The sequence below is a fragment of the Zootoca vivipara genome, chromosome 2 (assembly GCF_963506605.1).
Source record: "Zootoca vivipara chromosome 2, rZooViv1.1, whole genome shotgun sequence".
Lineage (NCBI taxonomy): Eukaryota > Metazoa > Chordata > Lepidosauria > Squamata > Lacertidae > Zootoca > Zootoca vivipara.
Genome location: NC_083277.1, coordinates 82,228,224 through 82,252,856, shown reverse-complemented (window position 1 = coordinate 82,252,856; position 24,633 = coordinate 82,228,224). Strand labels below are relative to the sequence as shown.

Below are 24,633 nucleotides of genomic sequence, written 5' to 3'. Positions count from 1 at the left end.
TCTCTGCCAAACCTCCCTCAAAGTGTTTGTTCTGATGATGAAATGGGAATAATTCCATTTCCTAAGATTTTTGGAAGAAGTCTAGGAGTACATGTGTGATGATAAATGTATAATATAATCAGTAGTTCCTGTCCCTCATGTTGTCTTTATTCAAACAAAATTTGATTTTGGATACACCAAGTGATGTGTCCCACATCTTGGAAAAACAGCAGGTGAGGATCCTTAACTTCCAACTGCAGAAATTTTAAACAGGCAGGTCTTGAAGCCTTGACTCAAAATAATATGCAAAGATGTAAGACTTTATCAGAATAATTGGCCTGAGTTCATTATTTGGGGACTCCTTTATTACGTTTCTCTGAAACATTTTATCGGGTTGTTTGGCATGGTAGCCTTTAAAACAGGGTGAGAAGCCTGTTGCCCTGTTACTGAAACCTCAAATCCTGTTGGCCCCCAGCCAGGCCAGGTCAAGGATGATGGGAGTTGTAGTCCAGCAATAGCTGGAGGTCCTCAGGCTTCTTCCCACAGTTGCTTTAAAATTTAATCAGTGACAAATATATGGTAAGTACAGACCACAAGTCTTGAAGGAATTCAGCTTAGGACACTTAAAAGTGGTGTCCTGACTGGAATCAGGACAATCAACAGTCATGACTGGAATTTTGAACATGAAATGTACATGGCAGCTTTATTAGAATTTATAGTTGGGGTGTTTTGTTAAACACAGAAAGAAAAGCAAATTTTATGCATAGGCACCAGTCAGTCATCCTATTCTGGTTGAAATTAGTGCCAAGCCAGAGAGTGATACATTGAAGGCAATTATTGAGCTGGTGCAGGTTCATTGGACTGTAAGTGGTCATTCAAGTAACCTTGTCTCAAACTGTTCATAACTTTAAACTTTAGAGATACAGTGGTACCTTGGTTTACAAACTTAATCCATACCGGAAATCTGTTCTTAAACTGAGGCACGCTTTCCCTAATGAGGCCTCCCACCGCCGGTGCCCTTCCACCATTCGGATTCCATTCTTAGACTGAGGTAAAGTTCGCAAACCGGGACACTACTTCCAGTTTTGCGGAGTTCGTAAACCGAATCATTCGTAAACAGGACTGTTCTTAAACTTAGGTACCACTGTGCAAATGGGTGGCCATTGTAGCTGATGCAGAATTGCTGCTAGTGTTCCAGCAACTGGTATTTTGCACATGCTGAAGTATGTATATGTACATATATATACATGCTAAAAGGCACTCCTAGTGACTGTTGTCACCTGCAATTTCATTGATAATACTGAGTCAGGGAGTACTCCAATATGTATCTGATTCTTCAGCCCTCCCTAAAAGCTGTTGCAAACCTCCACCCAAAGAAGCAATCTTCCCAAGCAACTTTACTTTGGTCATACCAGGATTAAGTTTCCACTTGTTTCCTCTCATTCATCCTGTGACTGTTCTCAGGTATATGCTCATCGTTTCCACTGCATCCCTGGAATTAATTGACGTAAACAAGCAGTAGAGCTTTGTATTCTGCATTCAGTGACACTTTTGTCCAAAGCTCCAAATAATTTTACCCAACAGTTTACTTTAAATCAGAAGTGGCAAACCTGTGGCTCTCCAAATGTTGTTGGACTCCAACGTGCATTGGCTGCAGCCATTGGTCAACAGCCAGCAACAGGTGGATGGCCTCAGGTTAGCCTCTGATGTAAAAGGTTTGAAAGTACGGGACACAGACTGGTAGTTGGGGGCAGTTTGGGGTAAAGCAATAGTTCTAATATAAAATGCAAAGCAAGAAGCAATTACAGATAGTCACAAAGTGTATAAAAAACACCACAATATATCAAAGGCAGGCTAAAATTGATCACTAGTTCATTAATCTAGTGAAAAATATTTGAACAAGAGAGGAGAATAAGTTATTTGATTTGTGTTCTGTAGAAAAAAATGGTTTGTAATATCCCATACAGTGGTACCTCGGTTTATGAACACAATTGCTTCCGGAAGTCTGTTCATAAACTGAAGCGTTCATAAACTGAAGCGAACTTTCCCATAGAAAGTAATGGAAAGTGGATTAATCCGTTCCAGACGGGTCCGCGGAGTACTCAACTTGAAGTGTACTTCACCCGAAGCATGGGTGTAATTGGTTCTGGAAGTCTGTTCATAAACTGAAGCATTCATAAACTGAAGCGAACTTTCCCATTGAAAGTAATGGAAAGTGAATTAATCCGTTCCAGATGGGTCCGCGGCGTTCGTAAACTGAAAATTTGTAAACCGAGGTGTTCATAAACCGAGGTTCCACTGTATCTGTGTTAAAGTTTCATATTCTAAACCTATTTGTCTTGGACCCTGAAACCATGCTATAATTGAATATGCAATGCATTCTTTATCCAGATGTACACTCTGCTAATATGGACATGTCATTGAGAGTATCTGAACTGGGCTTCAACAACGGTCCTTCCAGCGCAGAAATCTGTATTGGGCTGCCATCTGGATAATGCAAATTCAGTAACTGAACAGACAGCACCACAACACATAAGCACACACGCCCATTGGCATTTCCACACACATAATTGTACATATGTTCACACAAACACACACTGTTGATAGGTTGTGATGTTGCCTAGTTTCAGGCCCATCACGGACAAGCCACGTGAGGATTCAAACAAATCTGGTGATGACAGAAGAGAGCATCTTATTGTGAAATGGAAAACCTTGGCACTTAACCTGAGACTGACTCCAAGCAATGTTTTGCTGCAGGAGGAGAGTGGGCTAACAAGATAGAACAGGCAGCCCCAACCAAAACTGCTGACTTATGGTAGATGGCAAACTTTGGTTGAGAAAAATTCAGTGGTAGAGCACCTGCTTTGAATGCAGAAGATCCCTGGGACTTCCACATAGCACTGGGAGAGAACCGCGTTAGAAACCCTGGACAGCTACCACCAGTGTAGATGATACTGAGCTGGATGGACCAATGGTCTGACTCAGGATAAAGCAGTTTCCTATGTTGCCATCATTTATCTAGTACACTGGCTGAACTCTAACCCCAAAGTTAGAAATCAAGGTATAGGAGCTTAGTAATGGATGATGTCAAGCAAAATCTTATCTTGTCCTAGTGGTTGTAACTGCAGGTGCTGTGTAAAAACCCACCCACTACATTCTACTTCCACTCACTCACTCACTCACTCACTCACTCACTCACTCACTCACTCACTCTTGTTCTTGATATGACTTCTGACCTGCCAGGAAAAGCCTGTATAGTTGAGTGCCTAGCAGAACTAAGCCAGGGCTGGGCAGAAGGCAGATTTCGGCAAGAGTCTCTCTGACTCTCAATTGTCTAACAATAGCAACCAATAAAAGCTGTTATGTTTCAAATTACAGTAGGTTTCCTGTAAGAATGGGGGAACATCAGGAGTGATTTTCTGTTTGAAAGCACTTTGAGCTTGATTCCAGTACTGATAACAAATTATTAAGTTTGCACTTGCCTCCAAGTGTCCCTCCATATTACCTGTTTATTGAATATTCATCCCGATTTGCTTGTGCAAGCTGACACAGGTAAAACTGCATCCTAGCTTTACCGAGCATTCGTTCCGATTTGTTTGTCAGGAAGCACAGTTATACGATAATGAGCATTTGTCTTGCATACATTCTGATTTGCTTATGGAGTGTTTATACATCTTCCTGTTAGTCATTTGTTCACCCCACACTTTCCAATGCATTTCCTTGCCATTTTACAAACTTTAATAAGTTATATTCCTTTTTAAAGTTGATATATTGCACTAAGGCAACTGTCTTTTAACCCACTAATCACATAAATCTAAAGTTCCAATATGGACATGAATCATTCCCATGAAAAAATGATAGTCTGGAAGCACCCAGATGGGTGGGCTTCAGAATTCCTGGAGAAACCAGTAGATTCTGCAAGCTTGATGTCTGCCCACCTCGTGTGTAACCCACCAAGACTTGGGCTGTGTACACACTCATGTTTACTCTGTATCCAGTGTGCTCCTACCATTGGTTTGCGAAGCATTGTACACACAACATTAGTCACAATCCGTATCTATCCTTTATCTATCATGATGTTACTTAGGAAACAGTGCGTTTTGATGTATCTCCCGGCAAACCAGCTTTTATCTCAATTCAGAAAAGAGGGAGACTTAGCTGCATTTTAAGCCAGTAACATGAACATGTCCTAAACCACGTAAGTGGATTTTACTCTTGTTCTTCTCTCCTAATTTTCTTTGTAATTCTTGCCAGGTACTTCTCCTTTTATTGGTTCTCTCCTAGCACAGTTCTTTCTTACTGTGGGTTAGAAATACACGCAATAGACTCGTTATAAGCATCTTTAGAATCTTGCGTGCATTTTTTAAAGGTCAAATCCCAGTGCCCAGCCTCAAAAATGAAAGGTTGTCATGCTGGCTTGATCACTTAAAAGAGTACTTATCTGGAGTTTGCATCCACTTAGCAGCTAGGGTTGGGCTCTAGCAGGTATCTGCCCAATTTATAGTACACCCTGTTTGAGCAGCATAGGTTCTCACAGCAGACGGAAAGCAGGAGTCGCTGCATGCAGATGCATCTCTAGGAGTTTCTGCAAGGTTTGGAATGAACTCTGGGGTGTGCATCGGGTTCAAGGGGGGTGCAGGGTAGTAGTAGGAAGGGTCTGGGCTGCTGCTTACTGTTGCCTAGATAGATATGGATGCTGAATTGTGGCACTTAAGTTGTAGGTCTTGATCAAATAGAAGGTGCAGCTGGGAGTGTCACAATCATGTCTAGAAAGTAATGGACTAAAGTTGGTGAGACGCAAGGAAAAGAAGAATTCATTTTAGATTGCTGTAAATGCAAGCTCTAACTCACTTGTGGTGGAATTTTGCATCCTCCTGACCAAGCCAACCACTCCCTCTAAGCCTCAGTGCCTCGTTTTCAAAACGAGAATAACAGTGATTTATCACTAACGGTAGAGGAGAATAAATAAGGATTTCAGGTTCTATGAATTACACTTCCCTATGGGCCAGTAGCAGCTAATGTGGTGTTCTACAGGTGTTGTAGACTCCAAATCCCAGTGGTCAGGGGTGATGAAAGTGAACTTCTGGAGGGCACCATGTTAACTACCCTTAGTAAGTCCCTAGAATCCCAGGGAAAGGCTTGCTGTGACCTCCTCCTCAGCCTAGTGTGCAGTGGCCTTCTGCCCTCTTGCCAACAGAGAACTCAGGCAACAGGGAGCCACTTCCAAAGTGTGGCACAGGGCTTTATATGGTCAGCCATGCTTTTTTTCTTGCTTTGCCCCTCTTTCCAGGCTCTCGCCCATGGCATCTTGCTTCTCAAAGGGGCTATTTGTGGGCAGCATGGGTGGGTGCCAGCTCCTTATACAAGTATGTGGCGTGTTTGTCAGTACGAGCTGGGTAGAAATACGATTTAATGTGGTGGATTGATTACCACCAAGGAGCGTGGTTGGTTGCAGCTCCATATCCAGGAGCTGGTCAGGGAGAAGGCGAAAATTGTGGTTTCCTCCATCCTTTTCTAATCACAAGTTACACACACCCTCCATTTTAGAGTTGAGGAAAGAACTCAGCCTGTCAGTTCCTCAGTTTGAGAAGGGTGGGGGAAAGAAAAGTTATCCTTCCCTTTCTCTCTCTCTCTCTCTCTCTCTCTCTCTCTCTCTCTCTCTCTCTCTCTCTCTCTCTCTCTCTCCCTCTCAACTAGTTTCTTCTGCATCAAGGCTGTTTGCTTGGTTCATCCCTGTTCCAGAACGCAAACCCTGAGGGTGTTGACTTGTCAAACACTGGAAGAGAGCTAGGCCCAGTGAGGAGAGTGGTTCCATCAGGTTTCCAGAGAAGAAGGGCTGTTTGTTTGTTTTTTAGTGTGTGTTTTTAAGGATTCAGATTCAGCACAGGATTTCTTGAAGAGGTGCAAGGGCTAGCAGAGTAAGAAGCTGCACAGAAGGGAGCAGCTCCTGAATATCACAAATCCATGCGTCTACGGTAACTCATAATTAGGCTGCAGTTCCCAAGCCAAGCCGTGAAGGCACACATTAGTTTTGGACATTTGGTATGGTGTGCATTTTAAAACTGTAACCTGCATTGAGCCCTTGGGGTGGGTAGGCTAGAAAACCAAATGATGACTAATCAGACCCCTGACTCCTGTCCTGACATGGAGCCTCCACTTTCTGTACATGAGCTCTTATCTTTCGGTTCCTTTGGCCAAACTTGGCCCTCCAGATGTTTTGGGACTACAACTCCCATCATCCCTAGCTAACAGGACCAGTGGTCAGGGATGATGGGAATTGTAGTCCCAAAACATCTGGAGGGCCAAGTTACAGCATTGTGTTTGGTTTGTTTCTGTGCTCAGTGGTAAGTGCTGGTCATTGGACCTGGGAATTTAAAGCACCACCCGCTTGAATTTGTTCAACCACTGAGATCCTCAGCAGAGACGCTACATAAATTCTTCTCATAAGCTTGAGTGGCGCTCCAATGCTCTTGCTGCAATGCCTATATACATGCTTATATGGGAATGCGGTAAATTTCATTTAACTCACTTGGACTCATTTCTGAGCAGGCACACCTAGGGTTATACTACAAGGGCTTCCAAACCTTCCCTTTTTGTTCCCCAGCCTTTCACATTTTACCTTTCATCTGCACTTCTTCTGCTTCTACATTATTTCGATCACTTTCCAGGACTGTTCTATCTCAGGTCCTTTGAGTTGCCATGCTGCATGTTAAATTTACTTCCTTCCCCCTGACAATTAGGAGGGAATGCAACTGCAACCACCCTTCAGCCAGCCCAGCCTCTCACCCCTCCCATCTCAACCCTCCCTCCAGCTTCTGATGCCAAGCAGTCAAAGAAGAGCCTACCTTTAGGAGAGATGTAAAAGGTCAGCACAGAGGCACTTAGGTATTTAGAAACCTGTGGGGGCTGTCAGAGCAGCCTTCTCTTCTCTTCTCTTCTCCTTGCCTAAGAGCTGCTTCCCAGGTGGAATTTGGGGATAATTGCTAAGAAATTCTGTGCTCTTTGGATTGCTTCTCCCCTGCAATTGCCCTCACTGAGGGCGAAGCCAAATCAACTGATAACCTTTTGCACAGGTTAGTGTTAAAACCGGTTAAATTGTGCCCTGCTCCTGCATCCACTTTCCGTTCTGCTTGTGAAATTTTTGTTCCATGGGTGTTGCAAAACTGTGTCTTCTTTAACTATTATTTCCTATGAAAATAGACAATCAGAAATGTTTTGCTTACAGTGAGATCTGCTTTGTGGTGTAGTTTGCCTGCATGAAGGTCTGGAAAAGAAAAGTGGAATTTGCTTTCTCCTTCTTAAAGACTAGTATGTGATCAAGGTGACAGAAAACCAGAGGTACGGTATTTTGCCCCAATGAATTGTTTGGAGTTGTAGGGTCTCCAAGTCATTGCAGTCCACCAAACAGAAATCTGGTCCGAAATCCTACCTCATCAATGGACTTGCTAGGTAACCATGAGTTGGCTATTCATACAATGAAATATTTATAGCCACCTCTGGGATGTTGTGATGAATGAACTAATAGAAGCCATTCTATAAATGGGCAGGCATAATTTAATCAAGACTACTGTAATCTTTTTTAAAAAATTAAAAAATATGGAAGTAGATAGAATAACCACCCTGGACTGGTAGGGGTGTAAATGATGATTTGCAACCCAATTCTATACATGAACAGTGCAATCATATATTTACAGTGCAATGCTAAACATGCCTATACAGAAAATCCTTGTTAAATGTATATAGGATAACTGCCTTATAACTTGTTATTTAATAAGTAATTATTTAATCAGTTCTGCGGCATCTTGGAGTCTCTCACATAGCTCCCTGTTGTTTGTGCTATAACAGACTTAGCACAGCTACCCCACAGGGGTAAATTGTTCAGTAAATTGTCTCTCTTTCGTAACAATATGGGAACATGTATAAACTTTGTCCCAGGTGGACAGACCTTTGTAATAGAAGCTAGGCATTAACAGCTGTAATCCTTTAACAGTTGCTTTTAATGTTATGTAACAGCAAACTGGTTAATAAACCAAACTTTTTATTTAAAACTCGAATGTGTTGAAACTGGGTGTGGGAATCTGAACTTTTTAAAAGATGGTGTATTGAGGTTGAGGCTCTGCTCCTGACTTTGCGAGGAGACTTTTGGGGAAGCAAAGAGAGACTAACAGTTCCTTAGCAGGAGTATGTCTATATAAAAAAAATGACTTCCCACAATTGTGGGTCTTTTTTAAAAAGCTATGTATGTGTGATTAGACTAAATGTGATCCACCTGGAGACTAGATTAGACTAAATGTGATCCACCTGGAGAAAGAACTGGCAAACATAGCTGCCAAGTTATCCTCGCGAGAAAAGGGAAAACTTGGCAGCTATGCTGGCAAACAACTCCAGTATTTTGCCAAGAAAACTCCATGGACATAAAAAAAGGAGAAGCTTTGAGAAGAAAGTGAGAGTTTCCAAGGCATGCTCTGGTTCATGGGGCCACAACTAAGCAACAATGTGTGATCACTTTTTAAAAAACATGTGAATTGCATATCTCCCATTCTCTGATGCTCAATCTATACAAAACTCTTACCTGCAGCTAGGATGCTGTTTTCACTCTGATTCGTGTCCTAGAATCATCTGGAGTCTCTTCTCCTGAGAAGGTTTTGGGACTCCAACATGATTGCTTGACAAGAAAGCCTGTTGGCTGAAGTGCTGCCTCAGTTCCAGCTCTAAGTACTTAAGGGCCATCTCATCTTCTAAAAGTAGTGTTTTGGCTCGAAGACACTTTTCTCCCACACATAGTTATACTGTACTGCATTCTCCTTCACACACCCCTCCTTATTTTTCTTCTTCTTCCCCCTGGTAGTTGCTCTGCTTGCACAGAAAGTCAAACAAAATATTTGGCCATTTGTTGTCAGCCGAACCTCCGTCAGAGGTCACAGCCAGCCTTAGATCTTGGAAGGGGGGGGGGAAGGGGCTCCCAGCATTACTCATTAATGAAAGAGCTCATTTAGATAGCCTGGGAAGTGGGTCTCTTTCAAAGGCCTTGCCTAGCATTGTTAAGCCAAGAGGGTTTGATTGCAGTTTGCACAGCGGGGGATTTGATTTCTCAATTCACCTTGGAAAAATAAGCAGCAGCAAAGAATCTCTCAATGGAATGCACCAGATTAAAAATTGTTACTAGGCCATGCCTGGTGAAGATATGCCACTAACTGGATTATGGTGTGTGTGTGTGTGTGTTTGGGAATGATTGGCCTCCATCAAAGCACATTTTGGCAAGCCCTTAATGGTCGAATGGACTGTTGTGCAATCTCCAAGGAGTGACTAGTTTCCCCAGGAAATAAAGCAAAGAGGCAATACCTCTAATCTAATGTTGCCCGCCACCCCTTTCTCCAAGCAGTGCAACATTCTAGGGGTTCAGTTTCCTTGGAATGAGGGATAGCAGAGACTGTGGTGTTTTTATGATATATGGTTTATTTACTCATATATACAACCCGAGCCTATGCTGAAGGAACTCATAGCATTAATACCCCAATAGGGTCATGCTTTTCCCATAGCCACAGCCTCAGATCCCAGCAGAAATCAGGCATGGCTCTGTCTCTCAGCTGCCCAGCCTTCTTCCTCCTTCTAGCTTCTAGCTCTCACACACAACTCTGACTTTTGTCTTTCTAACTAACAGACAGTTAAGGGAGGGGGCCTCACCCATCTTCTCTCTGGCACAGAGCCATTTCCTTTGCTGCCTTTAGGACCCATTACCAAGGCCTATTACCGAGAAACTTATCTGGGTATTCCAGCATTTAGATCCTTGTTGGATTCAAGAATTAGAACGGATTCGGGCATACAGACTAACCCCCCCCCCAATAAATAAAAACCACACACGTCACGACAATAACATTCTTCTGAAGCCTCAATTACCATTCAAAATGGGTTGGTACTTAGGAACATATGAAGTTTCCTTATACTGAGTCAAACCCATTGGCCCATCTAGCTTAATAGTGTCTACACTATTGACTTCTATCTGCCTGTTGTCTTTGTCATGGAGTTTTCTTGGCAGGGATACTGGAGTGTCTTGCAAGTTCCTGCTCCAGGTGGATCACGTTTAGTCAAAACTCTCCACTATGACCTGTCCATCTTGGGTGGCCCTGCACGGCATAGCTCATAGCCTCTCCGGGTTATTCAAGCCCTTTCGCCATGACAAGGCAGTGATCCTTCTCATGGCCACCTCATGAGAAGAGAAGACTCCCTGGAAAAGACCCTGATGTTGGGAAAGATGGAGGGCACAAGGAGAAGGGAACGACAGAGGACGAGATGGTTGGACAGTGTTCTCGAAGCTACGAAGATGAGTTTTACCAAACTGCGGGAGGCAGTGCAAGACAGGAGTGCCTGGGGTGCTCTGGTCCATGGGGGTCATGAAGAGTCGGACATGACTAAACGACTAAACAACAACAACAACACTATTGACTGGGGACTGACTCCCCAATGTTTCCAACCAGCAGTCTTTCCCAGCCTTACATGAAGATACCCGGGATTGAATTTGGGACCTTCCACACATGCTCTGTCAATGAACAACAGCCCTTCCCTTATATCTGTGGAAACTCCAGCAAACACCTTTGAGCGATACTACGACTCAAAGCCTTTGCATAATATTTGCTTGACTGCACCTTATTTTATGAGATGTAAGGCTGTTACTGGCAAAAACCTCATACTACAAGAAGCCAGGCAAGATACTTAAACCAATTTAGAGGATTTCTTAGAAGCGTGCTGACCCACTACCAGCTAGCTGCACACTTGATCCCTCTGATCTGAAGCAGAAGCTGAGAAATTGGCAGGGTCCCCACAGTCAAAACAAGGGTCTGTTATGGAAGACTCCACAGTTATACACTTTTTGTGTGTATAGCTGTACTGCTTTCTGTTCACTCAGCTGAGTCCTAATCATACAACCAGGAGTGTGGGAAACTTTTCATCAAACACTCTTAAAGTTTCAGTATTCTCAAAGTCCCACAAAAAGTGATGGTAGCTTTGTTGACCAATAAGAAAGAAATTAGAAATATATGTTAGGGCAATAGTTTTCTTAGGCGAACCAAAATGTCACAGAACAGTGTGCAAACTTTACCATTTAGCCAGAGAACTCAAAGGCTGGCCACTATGGCGTGACATATCAGTTGGCTTAATGAAGATATAGTCCTAATACGGATCTTGGGACATTCAATATAGTAACATTTAATATGATAACTACTTACTTTGTAACTTGGCAATCTGCTCTTTGAAGGGAATGATTAGTGTTCTAACAATGCATTGCAGCAATTACAGTTATATTTTGACTGTGAAAGTTCCCAAACTCTAAAATGGAGGTCATTCCAGTGCTTACACTGTTGTGCAGGAAGGCTGGAATAATACAAAATGTTTGAGAGTCAGTTTATAGGCTAGGTATGCTACATGCAGTATTTTTTGTTTGTGTGTGTGCAAATTTTGAGGCAGCACCTGGCCCCTGCCACGGTCACCCAACCATAGAAAAGAAGCTTTCTATACACACACACACACACACACACACACACACACAGAGAGAGAGAGAGAGAGAGAGAGAGAGAATCCACAGGAGACAAGAGTTCCCTTTTACCAGTAGTGCTGTCAGGGCAACACTTTAAGGTGGATGTCTAGAGCAGGGGTCAGCAAACTTTTTCAGCAGTGGGCCAGTCCCCTGTCCCTCAGTCCTTGTGGGGGGCCATACTATATTTTGAAAATAAATAAATAAATGCCTATGCCCCACAAATAACCCACAAATGCATTCTACTAATGTACACATTCTACTAATGTAAAAACACCAGGCAGGTCCCACAAATAACCCAGAGATGCATTTTAAATAAGAGGACACATTCTACTCATGTAAAAACATGCTGATTCCCGGACCGTCTGCGGGCTGGATTTAGAAGGCGATTGGGACAGATCTGGCCCCCGGACCTTAGTTTGCCTACCCATGGTCTAGAGCAGACATCCCCAAATTGCGGCCCTCCAGATGTTTTGGCCTACAACTCCCATGATCCCTAGCTAACAGGACCAGTGGTCAGGGAAGATGGGAATTGTAGTCCAAAACATCTGGAGGGCCGAAGCTTGGGGATGCCTGGTCTAGAGCTTCACGCAGCAGAATGAAGGGGACTCTCCCTGCCCTAGTGCAGCACGTTCTGTTTACCACATTTTGAAGTAAATCAAGTAGTACACATTATCATCTAAAAAGGCCCATGCACACACACAAGAACATTGTCCAAAGTCTAAGATTACCCCTAACTGCACCACTACCTTTTGTGAGGAACATACAAGATTGATGAGCTCCTTATCTGTGGTAAGGAGTGCTGGATGAAGAGGGAGTTCATTCATGACCTCACTCTTGGGGTTGTTGAAGCACCCATAAGCTTTCTACAAGGCAAGCTGTGAGGCTACATATATGCACAATGCATTTAAAGCACATGGCATCCCCCAAAGAATCCTGGGAACTGTAGCTTATCACCCACAGAGCTACAATTCTTGGCACCCTTATCAAACTACGGTTCCCAGGATTCTTGGGGGGGGGGAGGTATTGCTTTAAATATATGGTGTGTTTGCAGCCAGAGATGGTGCTGCTGGTATAGATATTTGAAATGAATGAAACTCTAATTCTGCTCCTCCCCACACTGCAGACCGACTGTGTCTCTCTGCCTTGCTGCACCATGACTGTCACATACACAGCCCGCGTGGCCAACGCTCGCTTTGGTGGCTTCTACAAACTACTGACCCTCTGGCGTGGAAGCATCTACAAGTTGCTCTACAAGGAGTTCTTGGTCTTCTCTCTTTCGTACCTGGGACTTAGTGTTACATATCGGTAAGTGGGAACATGGAAGAACAGTCTCATATCTACCCTAAATGACCTATGGTATGTCAAACTCATGCCACCAAAATTCAGGGCTCTTCAAATAGTTATCACTTGGATCCGCTCTCTAGGAATACACTAATATCCCAAGAGAAGGCATAGTTTTCCCTTAGTGATGTATTTAAATTAGAAACCTCATATAAGAATTGTTTGTTCAGGAACATGCTTTTATTTGGCGGGATGGGGGACAGTGTTTGGCATTTTGATTGGCAACTTGTTTTGATGGTTTTTTAAAAAATATTTTGCACAGCCCTTGGTCTAACCAGCCAAAGTTGAAACTTAACACACTGGAGTGGGATGGGCAGGACATGTAAAAATATGGCATTGCCCAACCTCACCTCCTTTCACAACTGTAATTATGCTATAGAACCCACTCTTTCTGGGTTCTACTGGCTGCACACTTCCTCCTCTCCGAGTTCAAATTGCACTTCTCCACTTCTCAACCCCAGATCAGGGTGACTGATTTGCTACTTTTGAAACCCTTGCTTAGTTTTGGGCACTTTGTTATCCTGCTGACGACTAGAGAGGACCTGTGAGCAGCAGATCTGGAGTGGCATCAATTTAGTTCGCAGTTTGGGCAGTCACTTTATCACACACACCACTCACTTATAATAATAATAATAATAATAATAATAATAATAATAATAATAATAATTTTTATTTATACCCCGCCCATCTGGCTGGGTTTCCCCAGCCACTCTGGGCGGCTTCCAACAGAAAAATAAAACACAGTAATCTATTAAACATTAAAAGCCTCCCTGAACAGGGCTGCCTTCAGATGTCTTCTAAAAGTCTGGTAGTTGTTTTTCTCTTTGACATCTGTTGGGAGGGCAGGCGCCACCACTGAGAAGGCCCTCTGCCTAGTTCCCTGCAACTTGGCTTCTCGCAACGAGGGAACCGCCAGAAGGCCCTCGGTGCTGGACCTTAGTGTCCGGGCAGAATGATGGAGGTGGAGGCGCTCCTTCAGGTATACTGGACCGAGGCCATTTAGGGCTTTAAAGGTCAGCACCAACACTTTGAATTGTGCTCGGAAACGTACTGGGAGCCAATGTAGATCTTTCAAGACCGGTGTTATATGGTCTCGGCGGCTGCTCCCAGTCACCAGTCTAGCTGCCGCATTCTGGATTAGTTGTAGTTTCCGAGTCACCTTCAAAGGTAGCCCCACGTAGAGCGCATTGCAGTAGTCCAAGCGGGAGATAACTAGAGCATGCACCACTCTGGCTAGACAGTCTGCAGGCAGGTAAGGTCTCAGTCTGCGTACCAGATGGAGCTGATAGACAGCTGCCCTGGACACAGAATTGACCTGCGCCTCCATGGACAGCTGTGAGTCCAAAATGACTCCCAGACTGCGCACCTGGTCCTTCAGGGGCACAGTTACCCCATTCAGAACCAGGGAGTCCTCTACACCTGCCCGCCTCCTGTCCCCCACGAACAGTACTTCTGTCTTGTCAGGATTCAACCTCAATCTGTTAGCCGCCATCCATCCTCCAACCGCCTCCAGGCACTCACACAGGGGTGTGTGTGTGTGTGTGTGTGTGTGTGTGTGTATGATATACAACCACCCCTTTATGTGAGTCAGCCTAACTCTTTGCATATATTATGTATGATACAGAAGTTCTCGGCTCCCAGCAGTTGTGTGGTTCTAGCACTCTGGTGCAGTCTTCACCAACCTGGTTGTCCCCATATGTTTGAGACCAGCTGGAGCTGATGGAAGTTGCAGTCTCCAAATGTTTTGGAGACAACCAGGTTGGTGAAGGCTGCTCTGATGTATAAAGTTGCCCCAGGATTTATGTCCTGTCCAATCATGATGTTTTTAAAACAGCCCTCATTTGCCCTTCAGAATGCATTTAGATTCTCCCCTTACAAGAGTGCAAGCAGGTGGCTCTCAGCAAATGTGCTGCCAACCCACTTGGGAAATATGCATCCTTCTTAATCCTTCTCTCATTCTTATTCCCACCTCTAGCTTCGTCTTAAGTGAGACTCAGAAAAGAGACTTCGAAAAGGTGGTGATTTACTGTGACAACTATGCCAATCTCATCCCTGTCTCCTTTGTCCTGGGTGAGATGCTTGAACGCCAGCTCCTTTCCTAAAGGAGCACATGCTCTTTCCTTATCCATGTGCCCATCCCAACGCTGGCTTCCAGGGCAGAACCTTCATCCATGCCTAATCCAATTTACTGCATTTACTGCTTGCCCTTTGCGTACTGCAAGGGTGCCAGACTATAATACAGGCTCAACTTTTAAGCATTAGAAATGCTTCTGTTTTAGACTTGGGTGTGACTCCCCCCCCCCATCTATCAAAGTAACAGTACGGTGATAATAGGGTATTGCGGACACACACGCTAAACCTTGTCTGAGACCAGAGACCAGAGTATGCCTGCTACATGCCAGGAGGATCCGGGAAGGAAGGAAGTCCAAGAGAGGCCTGACCAAAAGGCTCAGCCTCTTTTCTTTGGCCTTGACCCCACCCCCGGCCGGTTGTCCATTGTCCTACCTGGCCGAGGGCGGGTCAAAGGCCAACCAAAGCAGGTGGGTGGCACCGGCCCAGGTAAGCCTCCGCTTGGTGCTGCACACTCCGCCTACCTGTGTGGAAGGGAGGGCGGAAATTATGGGCTTTAATTACTTCATCTGGAAACTGGGTAGAGTATGGGTGACTTGTGCATGTTATAATGGTAAAGGGACCCCTGACCGTTAGGTCCAGTCGCAGACGACTCTGGGGTTGCGGCGCTCATCTCGCGTTATTGGCCGAGTGAGCCGGCGTACAGCTTCCAGGTCATGTGGCCAGCATGACAAAGCCGCTTCTGGCAAACCGGAGCAGCACATGGAAACGCCGTTTACTTTCCCGCTGTAGCGGTACCTATTTATCTACTTGCACTTGGACGTGCTTTCGAACTGCTAGGTTGGCAGGAGCAGGGACCAAGCAACAGGAGCTCACCCCATCGCGGGGATTCGAACCGCCAACCTTCTGATTGGCAAGCCCTACAGTTTAACCCACAGTGCCACCCGCATCTGTGCAGGTTATACTCAGCAGCTAACATCCACAATTAGGCCTGGTGGAGCTCAGAGCTCTCTGAAAGCCAGGAAGAGCATCCAAGGATACTTCATGTCCTTGATCCTGAATATATTGGCAATGAGAAAAAGGAACTCTGCATGTGCTCAGGGTAATGTCATGTGTACTGGCAGCAAGCAAACTCCCTTCTCAGAGCAATAGTCCTTATATGTAGCCAAAATGGCACCACCCATACACAGAAAAGAGGAGGTATCAAGCAGGCATGCTGAAGTATAGAAAGGAAACCTCAGAGGAGGGGACATCCCAAAATGGCACAGTGAAGACTGAGCATGCCCAGTGGGTATCGAATGCTGAGGGGGATCCAAAAACAACACAGTGGGCATGGAATGTTGTCTGTCTTTTGTGGGGCCTTTTGGGGGGGGGGGAGAGATAGGCAGACCAGTGGGGAGAATAGAATGGAGGGACTGGAAAACCGAACAGAGGCATTCCATACTGCAACGTTTTGTGGCCAGTTTCTATTGCGTTTACTGTTTAATGTTGCCGGAACTGAGCTCTGCCTTTCATAATGTGTGGTCAGGGGGCGTCCTCAGTCCTGGTTCAAGTGAAGCATTCCTGTTTTATCTCAGAGTGAGGCTGCCTGACTTAGCAGCATGCTGTGGGGCAGAATTCTCATGCAATCCCTCCCCGTCTCCTGGGTTCATTTAGGGTTCTATGTGACACTGGTGGTGAACCGCTGGTGGAGTCAGTACACCTGCATGCCTATGCCAGACCGCCTGATGTGTGCCATCTCTGGGAACGTGCATGGCACCGACGAGAGGGGGCGCCTTTACCGGAGGACTCTCATGCGGTACTGCAGCCTTTCTGCCGTCTTGATTCTTCGCTCAGTCAGCATCGCTGTGTTCAAGCGTTTCCCCACCATAGACCATGTGGTGGAGGCAGGTGAGACCTTCCTTCCCACTAAGCCAGTGGTTTTCAACCAGTGTGCCGTGGCACCCTGGGGTGCCTTGAATGATGGTCAAGGGTGCCGTGGGCAACACTGGCCTCCCTCCCTCTTTCCTTCCCTCCCTCTTTCCTTCCCTCCCTCTTCTCATGCCCTCTTGCGTTTCTGCCTCCCAAAGGCTTGCACAGCTATTTATTGCAGCAGCCCCGGCTACAAGCTCCTCAGGCGAATGGTGCCTCTGGGGCTGGCCAGGGGGTGCTTTCCAGGCCCCTGTGGGGCATTGGAAGGAAGCACCTCTATTTGGGGCAGAGGGGACAGCTCAGAGACCAGGGACGGCAGCAGCAGCTGCCCATAAGACTCCCAAGGAGAGAGGGAAGAGGAGGCTGAGGGAACACTCCACAAGGGAGGGTGTTCGGAAAAAGGGTGAGGGACTGCCAGCTCTGCAGTCAAGGGGAGACATAACTGGGCTCCTGAGCCCCACAGGGGAGCTACAGAAAGAATGTAGTTGCTCAAGGGAGCCATGGACTCAAAAAGGTCAAAAGCCTCTGCACTAAGCTTATAAAGCTTATAAGGATGAGAGCACTGTGGGAAAGCCTGCAAGAGGTAGGTGTCTCCCCCCCCCCCATTTGTTAGATTGAACTTGGAAATTTCAAAGTTCAAAGCAATGATAGGGATAACTTTTAATCTAGAATATGTTATTTCGGAATGCCACAATTATGCAGCACATAAAGTGGACCGTCTGTAAGCAGAGCATATTGCATTTAGTGTGAGTTTTACTACATATCTTGTTCTTCAAAAGCCTTTCAGAGTGCAGTTCTTCAGTATAAGATTGCACTCTGGACCTTCTAAACAGAGTATTATTGGCAGCATAACCTCTGTTGCATCTAACAGGGTTCATGACTCGTGAGGAGCGCAAGAAATACGAGAACCTGAACACTTCCTACAACAGATACTGGGTCCCCTGTGTCTGGTTCACCAACTTAGCTGCACAGGCACGCAAAGAAGGCCGCATACGTGATAACTGTGCTCTCAAGTTACTCATGGAGGTGAGGTGGAAAATCCTTGTCCCCCAGGCTGTAATAGTTATTCTGCATTTACACCTTTGGCACCTGAGATGTGTGTTTTCAGGGCCCACCCTATTCCTGTGATCGTAATATGCTTTAAGTTTAACTGTTTTTAATTTGAAGCTGTTCACCTGCGAGTCAAGGGTGGGTTATAAATTTGATGGTGATGGTGATGATGATAGGAGCACCTCCAGAACAAGATCCTTAAGTGCAAGGTTTCTTTTGTGACCCATGCTCCCTGTTAGCTTACATAAAAATCTTACCCTTCCTGTCCAACCTGGCTCCTCTCATTGTTTTATTAAAATTTACAAATGGATTTCTATACTGGTGAGCTCAGTCGCCTAAAAAAGAAAAAAATTCCAAGAAGTGTTCAAAAGCAAACATTACCAGTTTTAGCTATCATGTTTCACAACAGGCAAAATGGAGGCTTGCATTGTGTATGTGGCAATTTTGAATTATTTTGTTCTAATGTTTAATCCTAGGCTCTTGTGCAAGAGTAATTAATATTTGCTTGAATTTATAAAACGTGTGTGTGTATTTAAAAGAAGCTTGGTACATGTACTGTGACTGGTCTCCAAGGTAATCCCTCATATGTACTGGGTGGAGATCTTGAGAACAGCTACCATTGCCGAATTTGGAATATGCCTTCATCATGAGGCAACTGGAAATAAGCACACACACGTCATTTCTGCTGCCAGGAAAAAAATAATGGCTAGGTTGTGTTCAGTTGAGGAGCAGGATAATATATGGTTGTTGTGATAGAGGCCACCTATTGAAACAACATCACTGATGTGACAAACTACGCTCCACTTCCCCCACCCCTCCAAAATAATGAGTTTTCTTACCAGGGGTGACTGTGGATATATAATTGGCTATAATTGCCTAAAGGATTTTCTGCATGAAGGGAAAATCCAGATTAAATTTCGAAAAGGATGGGCTTGCATTTTGATGATGGTGGACATCTTGTGGATCCAGTGAAAAACCTATGTTCATGAGCAGTACCAATTGCATAATAAACTCTCTTGTGACTGCAGCCTAAATTTCAGTTTACTGGCCTTCACTCAGCCCATTACCAATTCAAGACACCAGTTCAGCACTTTCACTGCTTCATGTGACTCAGGTGAAAATTAGACTAGAGTTGGGTGTCATCTGCATATTGATGACACCTCACTCATAATCTCACACGACCTCTCCCAATAGCTTCATACAGATGGTGAAAAGCATGGTATACAAGGTGGAATTCATAGGGGAACCTTACAACATAAATGCCTTCCAAGTAGGCCTTCCAAGTAGGAGTGGAACCACTGGGACATCATACTTCCAGTCCCCAACCCTGATAGCCTATTCAGAAGGATACTATAGTCAATGGTATCAAAGGTCCAGGAGAATTAGCAGGGTCACATTCCTTCTGTGCTTCTCCCAGCATAGATCATCCATCAGGACAACCAAAGCTGTTTGTGAGCTGAAACCAGGTCTGGAGATGGACCGAAAAGTTCTACCGGTAGTCAGGCAGAAGTTTCAGTGCTTATCCCTTAGAGATGGCTGTTTTCTTCCTTCAGGAACTGAATTTTTTTCGCGGAAACTGCAGCATGCTCTACCACTATGATTGGATCAGTGTACCACTAGTCTACACTCAGGTGAGTTAAGGACCCCGAGCAGCCAGCAAGCCCAACTACATCCATTTGGGCTCATATGGTGAACTGCCTGCTTCCAAACAAAATAAAAAAATTCCTTCCAGCAGCACCTTAGAGACCAACTAAGTTTGTCATAGGTATGAGCTTTCGTGTGCATGCACACTTCTTCAGATACATGCATGCACACAAAAGCTCATACCTATGACAAACTTAGTTGGTCTCTAAGGTGCTGCTGTAAGGAATTTTTTAATTTTGTTTTGACTACGTCAGACCAACATGGCTACCTACCTGCCTGCTTCCAAACGCAGGTAGTTCTTTCACCCAAAGGCATGCATACAGTCAAAAGCACTGAAGCCACTGAACAAGCACATCATATATCAGGGAATTTGCATCCTGACTAAGTTTAACACAGCCCAACACTGCACGTCTAGCACAGTGGTTAGCCCAGCCCCCCCCAGAAAATTCATCACACCTTGGAGCAAGCCTTATATGTAGAGCAGCAATGCACAGATCCTAATGTTATATGAGGACAGTTGAGGTTTAGCTATTCTAAAGCACATATTGAGGTGGATCTTACCCTAGATTAATCCAGAGCAGCCTCTAGTTGTGTGTTTACAATCCTTATTTCAAGGAATGTACTCATGATCATTAAAACAAAAACAAAAACCCAGTTATCTGGCTTCGACACACACACTAAATGCCTTTCTATAGTCACATTTAGGGTGATTAAAGAGGAATAAATTGTTTCCTCTCCTTCAGCATATTTATATGGGAAGTAGTGGTACTAATTCACACTAGCAACTGAGGACGGTATGTAGGATCTTAACTCATTCCTATCTATTCAAGAATGAAAAGCTGCTGAAAATGAGAAAAACCACACTATTTAATACAAACATACATTAGGATAAATTTGAACCTCTTATATTACTGCTGCTTAGCATTCCTGATTCCATGTACAGAGGATAAATTATTAGGGCTTAAATCACAGGTGAATTGTTTGGTCCTCAGTAAACAGCCTATAAGATTGAACTAGGGCTAAAAATCAGGGCTCCTAAATTCTGCAACTCATCTCCCCCTCCAGCCTCTCTATTTGCTTTTTCTTGTTCTGCTCTGACAGGTGGTTACCATTGCTGTGTACAGCTTCTTCGTTTCTTGTCTGATTGGGCGGCAGTTCCTTGACCCAGGCCAGGGATACAAAGGACATGACCTGGATCTGTGGGTCCCTGTTTTTACCCTGCTGCAATTCTTCTTCTATGTTGGGTGGCTAAAGGTATGGCAGACAGGAGGTAGCTTAAGATGTTGGGACACCTTCCTTCGGATTAGGAAATGAATCAGGGGCAGAGGGATGGTCTGTGAATCAGCTGCTGGGTGATTTAACAGGTGTCTGGAAGGAAGGAAGAGGGAATGTTTAATACTGCACACCTTTGCAATGTCTGTTACCATATTGATGACAACAGATAAGGAAGCTGGGCACACATGTGCCCCCTCTTTTTACTGTGCCTCTAAATACCTTACAGGTGGCTGAGCAGCTCATCAACCCTTTCGGGGAGGACGATGATGACTTTGAAACCAACCTACTGATTGACAGGAATTTCCAGGTAACTCTGCCCTCCCCTTTTTTGCTGAATAAGCAACACTTGTAAAACAGATCAAGGATGCTTCCAGACTTGGGCGACTTAGCAGCACCCGATTATTGCTTTTGTAGTTAACAGTGGGAATTGAATAGCAAATCAGTATCTAGACACCTAGTACGTGGGCATTCTGCCTTCCCCATGTTTTCAAATGTTGGAACAATATTTTTTTATTATTGGTTAAACATTGCCCTCACTGAACTCCCATTCATGTGAAGGATTACCTTCCAGTTGGCCCTAAATGCCAGATTTCCATACCCCCTAAGCATGCATACACCTAGGCTAGTATTCACTTCCTTTGGTGGCGACTCCTGGACTCCTCCCTTCCTTTGCAGGTCTCCATGATGGCAGTGGACGAGATGTATGGGGACCTGCCTCTCCTGGAGAAGGACCGGTACTGGGATGCCTCCAACCCCCGCGCCCCATATACCGCAGCCACTGTTTTCCTCCTGCAACAGCCATCGTTCCAGGGTTCAACTTTTGACATGACGTAAGCCAAACTTCTCGTTCTGTGGCAAGGAAAGGGAATGGCGGTGGTCCTGGCTGGGTAGAGAAGGAGCGATTCAGTCAGTGGGAGCAGTTTTCAGTCTGTGAAACTGGAGCTAGCTTTCTCTTTTTGGCCATTCCTCCCTGCTCATTTGGGGTAGGGCGAGGGCTCCTCTTCCGGCGCACATGGAGCCCCTGCTGGTTGCACAAATTCAGATCCCCATTTAAACTACGCCATAGATATCCCCTCTCATTCCAGAGCACTAGTGAGGTGTCTGAGGGCAATAGGGAAGATCCGTGCGCCACAAAGCAAGCTCTTCTGCAACTTGCGGCGGTGAAGCTACTCCCTTTAACTACTCCCCTCCTCGATTTCCAGCCTAGCCAAGGAAGACATGCAGTTCCAGCCCCTAGAGGACATCGCAGAGGGCTATGAACACAGCCGCCATGTCCCTGCGCACCTCCTGAACCGCCTGCTATCCACAGGCCCCGCGCCTGGGGGCTTTGGACGTCGGCTGTCTCTGCTGAGGCGCAAGAACAGCTGTGTTTCCGAAGCATCCACTACCTACAGCTGCCTTTGTCAAGATACGCAGACCACGGACTGTACCTGTGGGCCTCCTGGGCAGTCTGTGCCCATCAATAGCATTCACTTCAGCTCTGAGGGGGAGGGAGACCTTGGGCCTGATGCCACTGGCCTGGGCACCGAGACACACAAGGATCTCTCTGAGGATCCCGCCGGCGAGCCCAGTGGCCCAGCTCAGAGCTCGCTAGGCCATGACAGTGCTGTGGCCAACACCCAGGATTCAGTGCCCTTTGCGGACATGTCTGTCCCTGCAGCAACAGATACCGACTTGTCTCAGCCTCTCCTAGACCACGGCTCTTCAGATACCCCCTTCTTTCACAGCTTAAAGGAGGCCTCCAGCAAGGGTCTTCCGCCAGCCAATTACCCCCACTGGCTGCAGAGCCCTATCGAGGAGGAGAATGTGGCATAAGCTATTACTTCAGCCTCCATAGGGTTGAGTGCAGCCGTTACGAAGGGTGGCCCACGGCACGGTTCAATCTTAGGCCTCAGGACAGGAAATCAGCAAAGACTGATAGTCCTTGCAGCTGCTAAAGGGAAATTTGAATTGGTGACCCCTGCTAGACACCTGGTTTTTAATAACACATTGCAATGTGGGGCCACTTCATAAGGAGTCGGGAGGATTCTGTTAATCAGGCCTCTATTTCGGTCCCCTGCCCTGCCCGCCTCCTACTCTCCCCCCCACATGTTCTTGACTTGCATCTGCAGCTCCTAACTGAACATGCAAGGGCAATCATGGACACTGAGCTACTCCTGAAGGTACTATTCTGTCCTATATTTACCCAAAGCTGCAGCTGGTTATTGCATCTCATTCCTTCCTGTAATTATCAGATGGTGAACATGGAAGGAGGTAATCACTTCTGCACTTACTACCCAAATGCCTGTGTGTGGATCTACTATGTTTTAAAACTCATGCTTTTATAGAAATTTATTAAATGGTATTTTGTCTAGAGTAATGTTTTGTGGCCTGCCCTTTAAACCTCCAATGTATATGTCCAGATTGTAGATTGGGGAACCCCTGGCCAACTATGACCATGCTGGTTAGGGCTCCAGTCATGGCCCTCACACCCTCCCTGAATCCCATAAAAGGCAAGGGAACCTGACCAAGCAGCTACCTCTTTGCCACTCCTTGCAGGGAGAAAAAAGGATAACGGGGAAAGGAAATTAAAACCTCCCTGAAATTTCCCCACCCACCACACAACTCAGCTGCTCAGAAGAGAGTTGCAGTGACCAGGCCTGGCTCTAGGTGTAGTCCCGGTGGCGCGGGGCTGGTAGGGGGGGCACTGCGCAACAAAGCCGCGCGCAAGCCATGGTGCGCGCTGCGAGGGCGGGGGCGCCGGAGTGATCTTTGCGCCTCAGCGCCAGGGCGCCCGACCTGCTTGAGACGGCCCTGGCCCTGGCAGTGACAAACAGTGGTTCTCTCTGTGCACTAAAAAGGTACCTGCTCCCTTCAAATGAAAAGAGATGGAAACAGGTCTGTGGGTAGAGGGGGAAGCCGGGTATACTTGCCCCAGGCCTTGGAGGGCGTCAGGGGCCTGCCAGACTTGCACTGTCATGCCAAGAATGCCCTGGGTCTCCCAGTCAACTGGGGAGAGCCTCAGACAAGCTGTGCATGGGCCTGGAGGGCAATGTTGGGAGCTGCCAATTCAGTCAAGAGATCAGTCTGTCCATAGCATCAGATCCGTTGGATTCCTCTTAGTGCACAGAGAAAAAGGGCTCTTATGCTGTGTATTGTTATCCTACCTGATTCTGTGTTGTGTTAACTGGTACCTCAGTATACTAGGGAAGAAAATTACTTGTAGTTCAAGCCTTCAGTATGTACTGCAGAGGACAGTGCTTTAGACTAAATTTAATGGTAGATCACATTCTAAGAACCTTTAAACCATCTTTTATGGTAGTATTTAGCTAGGAGCAACAAGAGAAATTCCTCTTAAGGTTGGATGCTTGCTGTGAAGCCAAAGGGGACCTCTAACGCTAAACACAGCAACAGGGACAACCACACAACGATGTACGGAGGAGGATGTGCTTCTTTAACAGATGCTCTATTGCTGCTCCTATGATTGCTTCCCAATTGAAAATTCTCCATTTTGATAAATAAATCAACTGCCACTGTGCCAGCCTTTGTAGCAATACGAAATGCAAAGTACAGTGGTACCTCGGTTTAAGAGCAGTCCTGTTTACGAATGATTCGGTGTATGAACTCCGCAAAACCCGGTTTGTGAACTTTACCTTAGTCTAAGAATGGAATCCGAACGGTAAAAGTGCACTGGCTGCAGGAGGCCTCATTAGGGAAAGCGCACCTCAGTTTAAGAATGGTTTCGGTTTAAGAACAGGCTTCCGGAACGGATTAAGTTCGTAAACCGAGGTACCACTTTACTCTTAACCAGGCATAGGCAATCTTGGCTCTCCAGATGTTTTGGAACTACAACT

The 24,633-nt window shown here is 45.6% G+C and overlaps 1 protein-coding gene across 2 annotated transcripts; it reads left to right on the top strand.

The window, feature by feature from the left end:
* The first annotated feature begins 6,106 nt into the window (after positions 1 to 6,106).
* Positions 6,107 to 23,259, top strand: BEST2 (bestrophin 2). 2 transcript variants are annotated; one of them, XM_035104916.2, is made up of 10 exons: positions 6,107 to 7,052; positions 12,633 to 12,814; positions 14,826 to 14,920; positions 16,577 to 16,810; positions 17,703 to 17,857; positions 19,435 to 19,512; positions 20,627 to 20,779; positions 21,027 to 21,107; positions 21,476 to 21,630; positions 22,003 to 23,259. In XM_035104916.2, exons 2-10 carry the CDS (start codon positions 12,663 to 12,665, stop codon positions 22,613 to 22,615), a joined length of 1,716 nt encoding a protein of 571 aa, XP_034960807.1. In that variant the 5' UTR covers positions 6,107 to 7,052; positions 12,633 to 12,662; the 3' UTR covers positions 22,616 to 23,259. The 2 variants fall into 2 exon arrangements, with proteins under 2 accessions (XP_034960807.1, XP_034960806.1); XM_035104915.2 differs by lacking the exon at positions 6,107 to 7,052 and having other exon boundaries at positions 9,603 to 12,814.
* Positions 23,260 to 24,633: the final 1,374 nt, after the last annotated feature.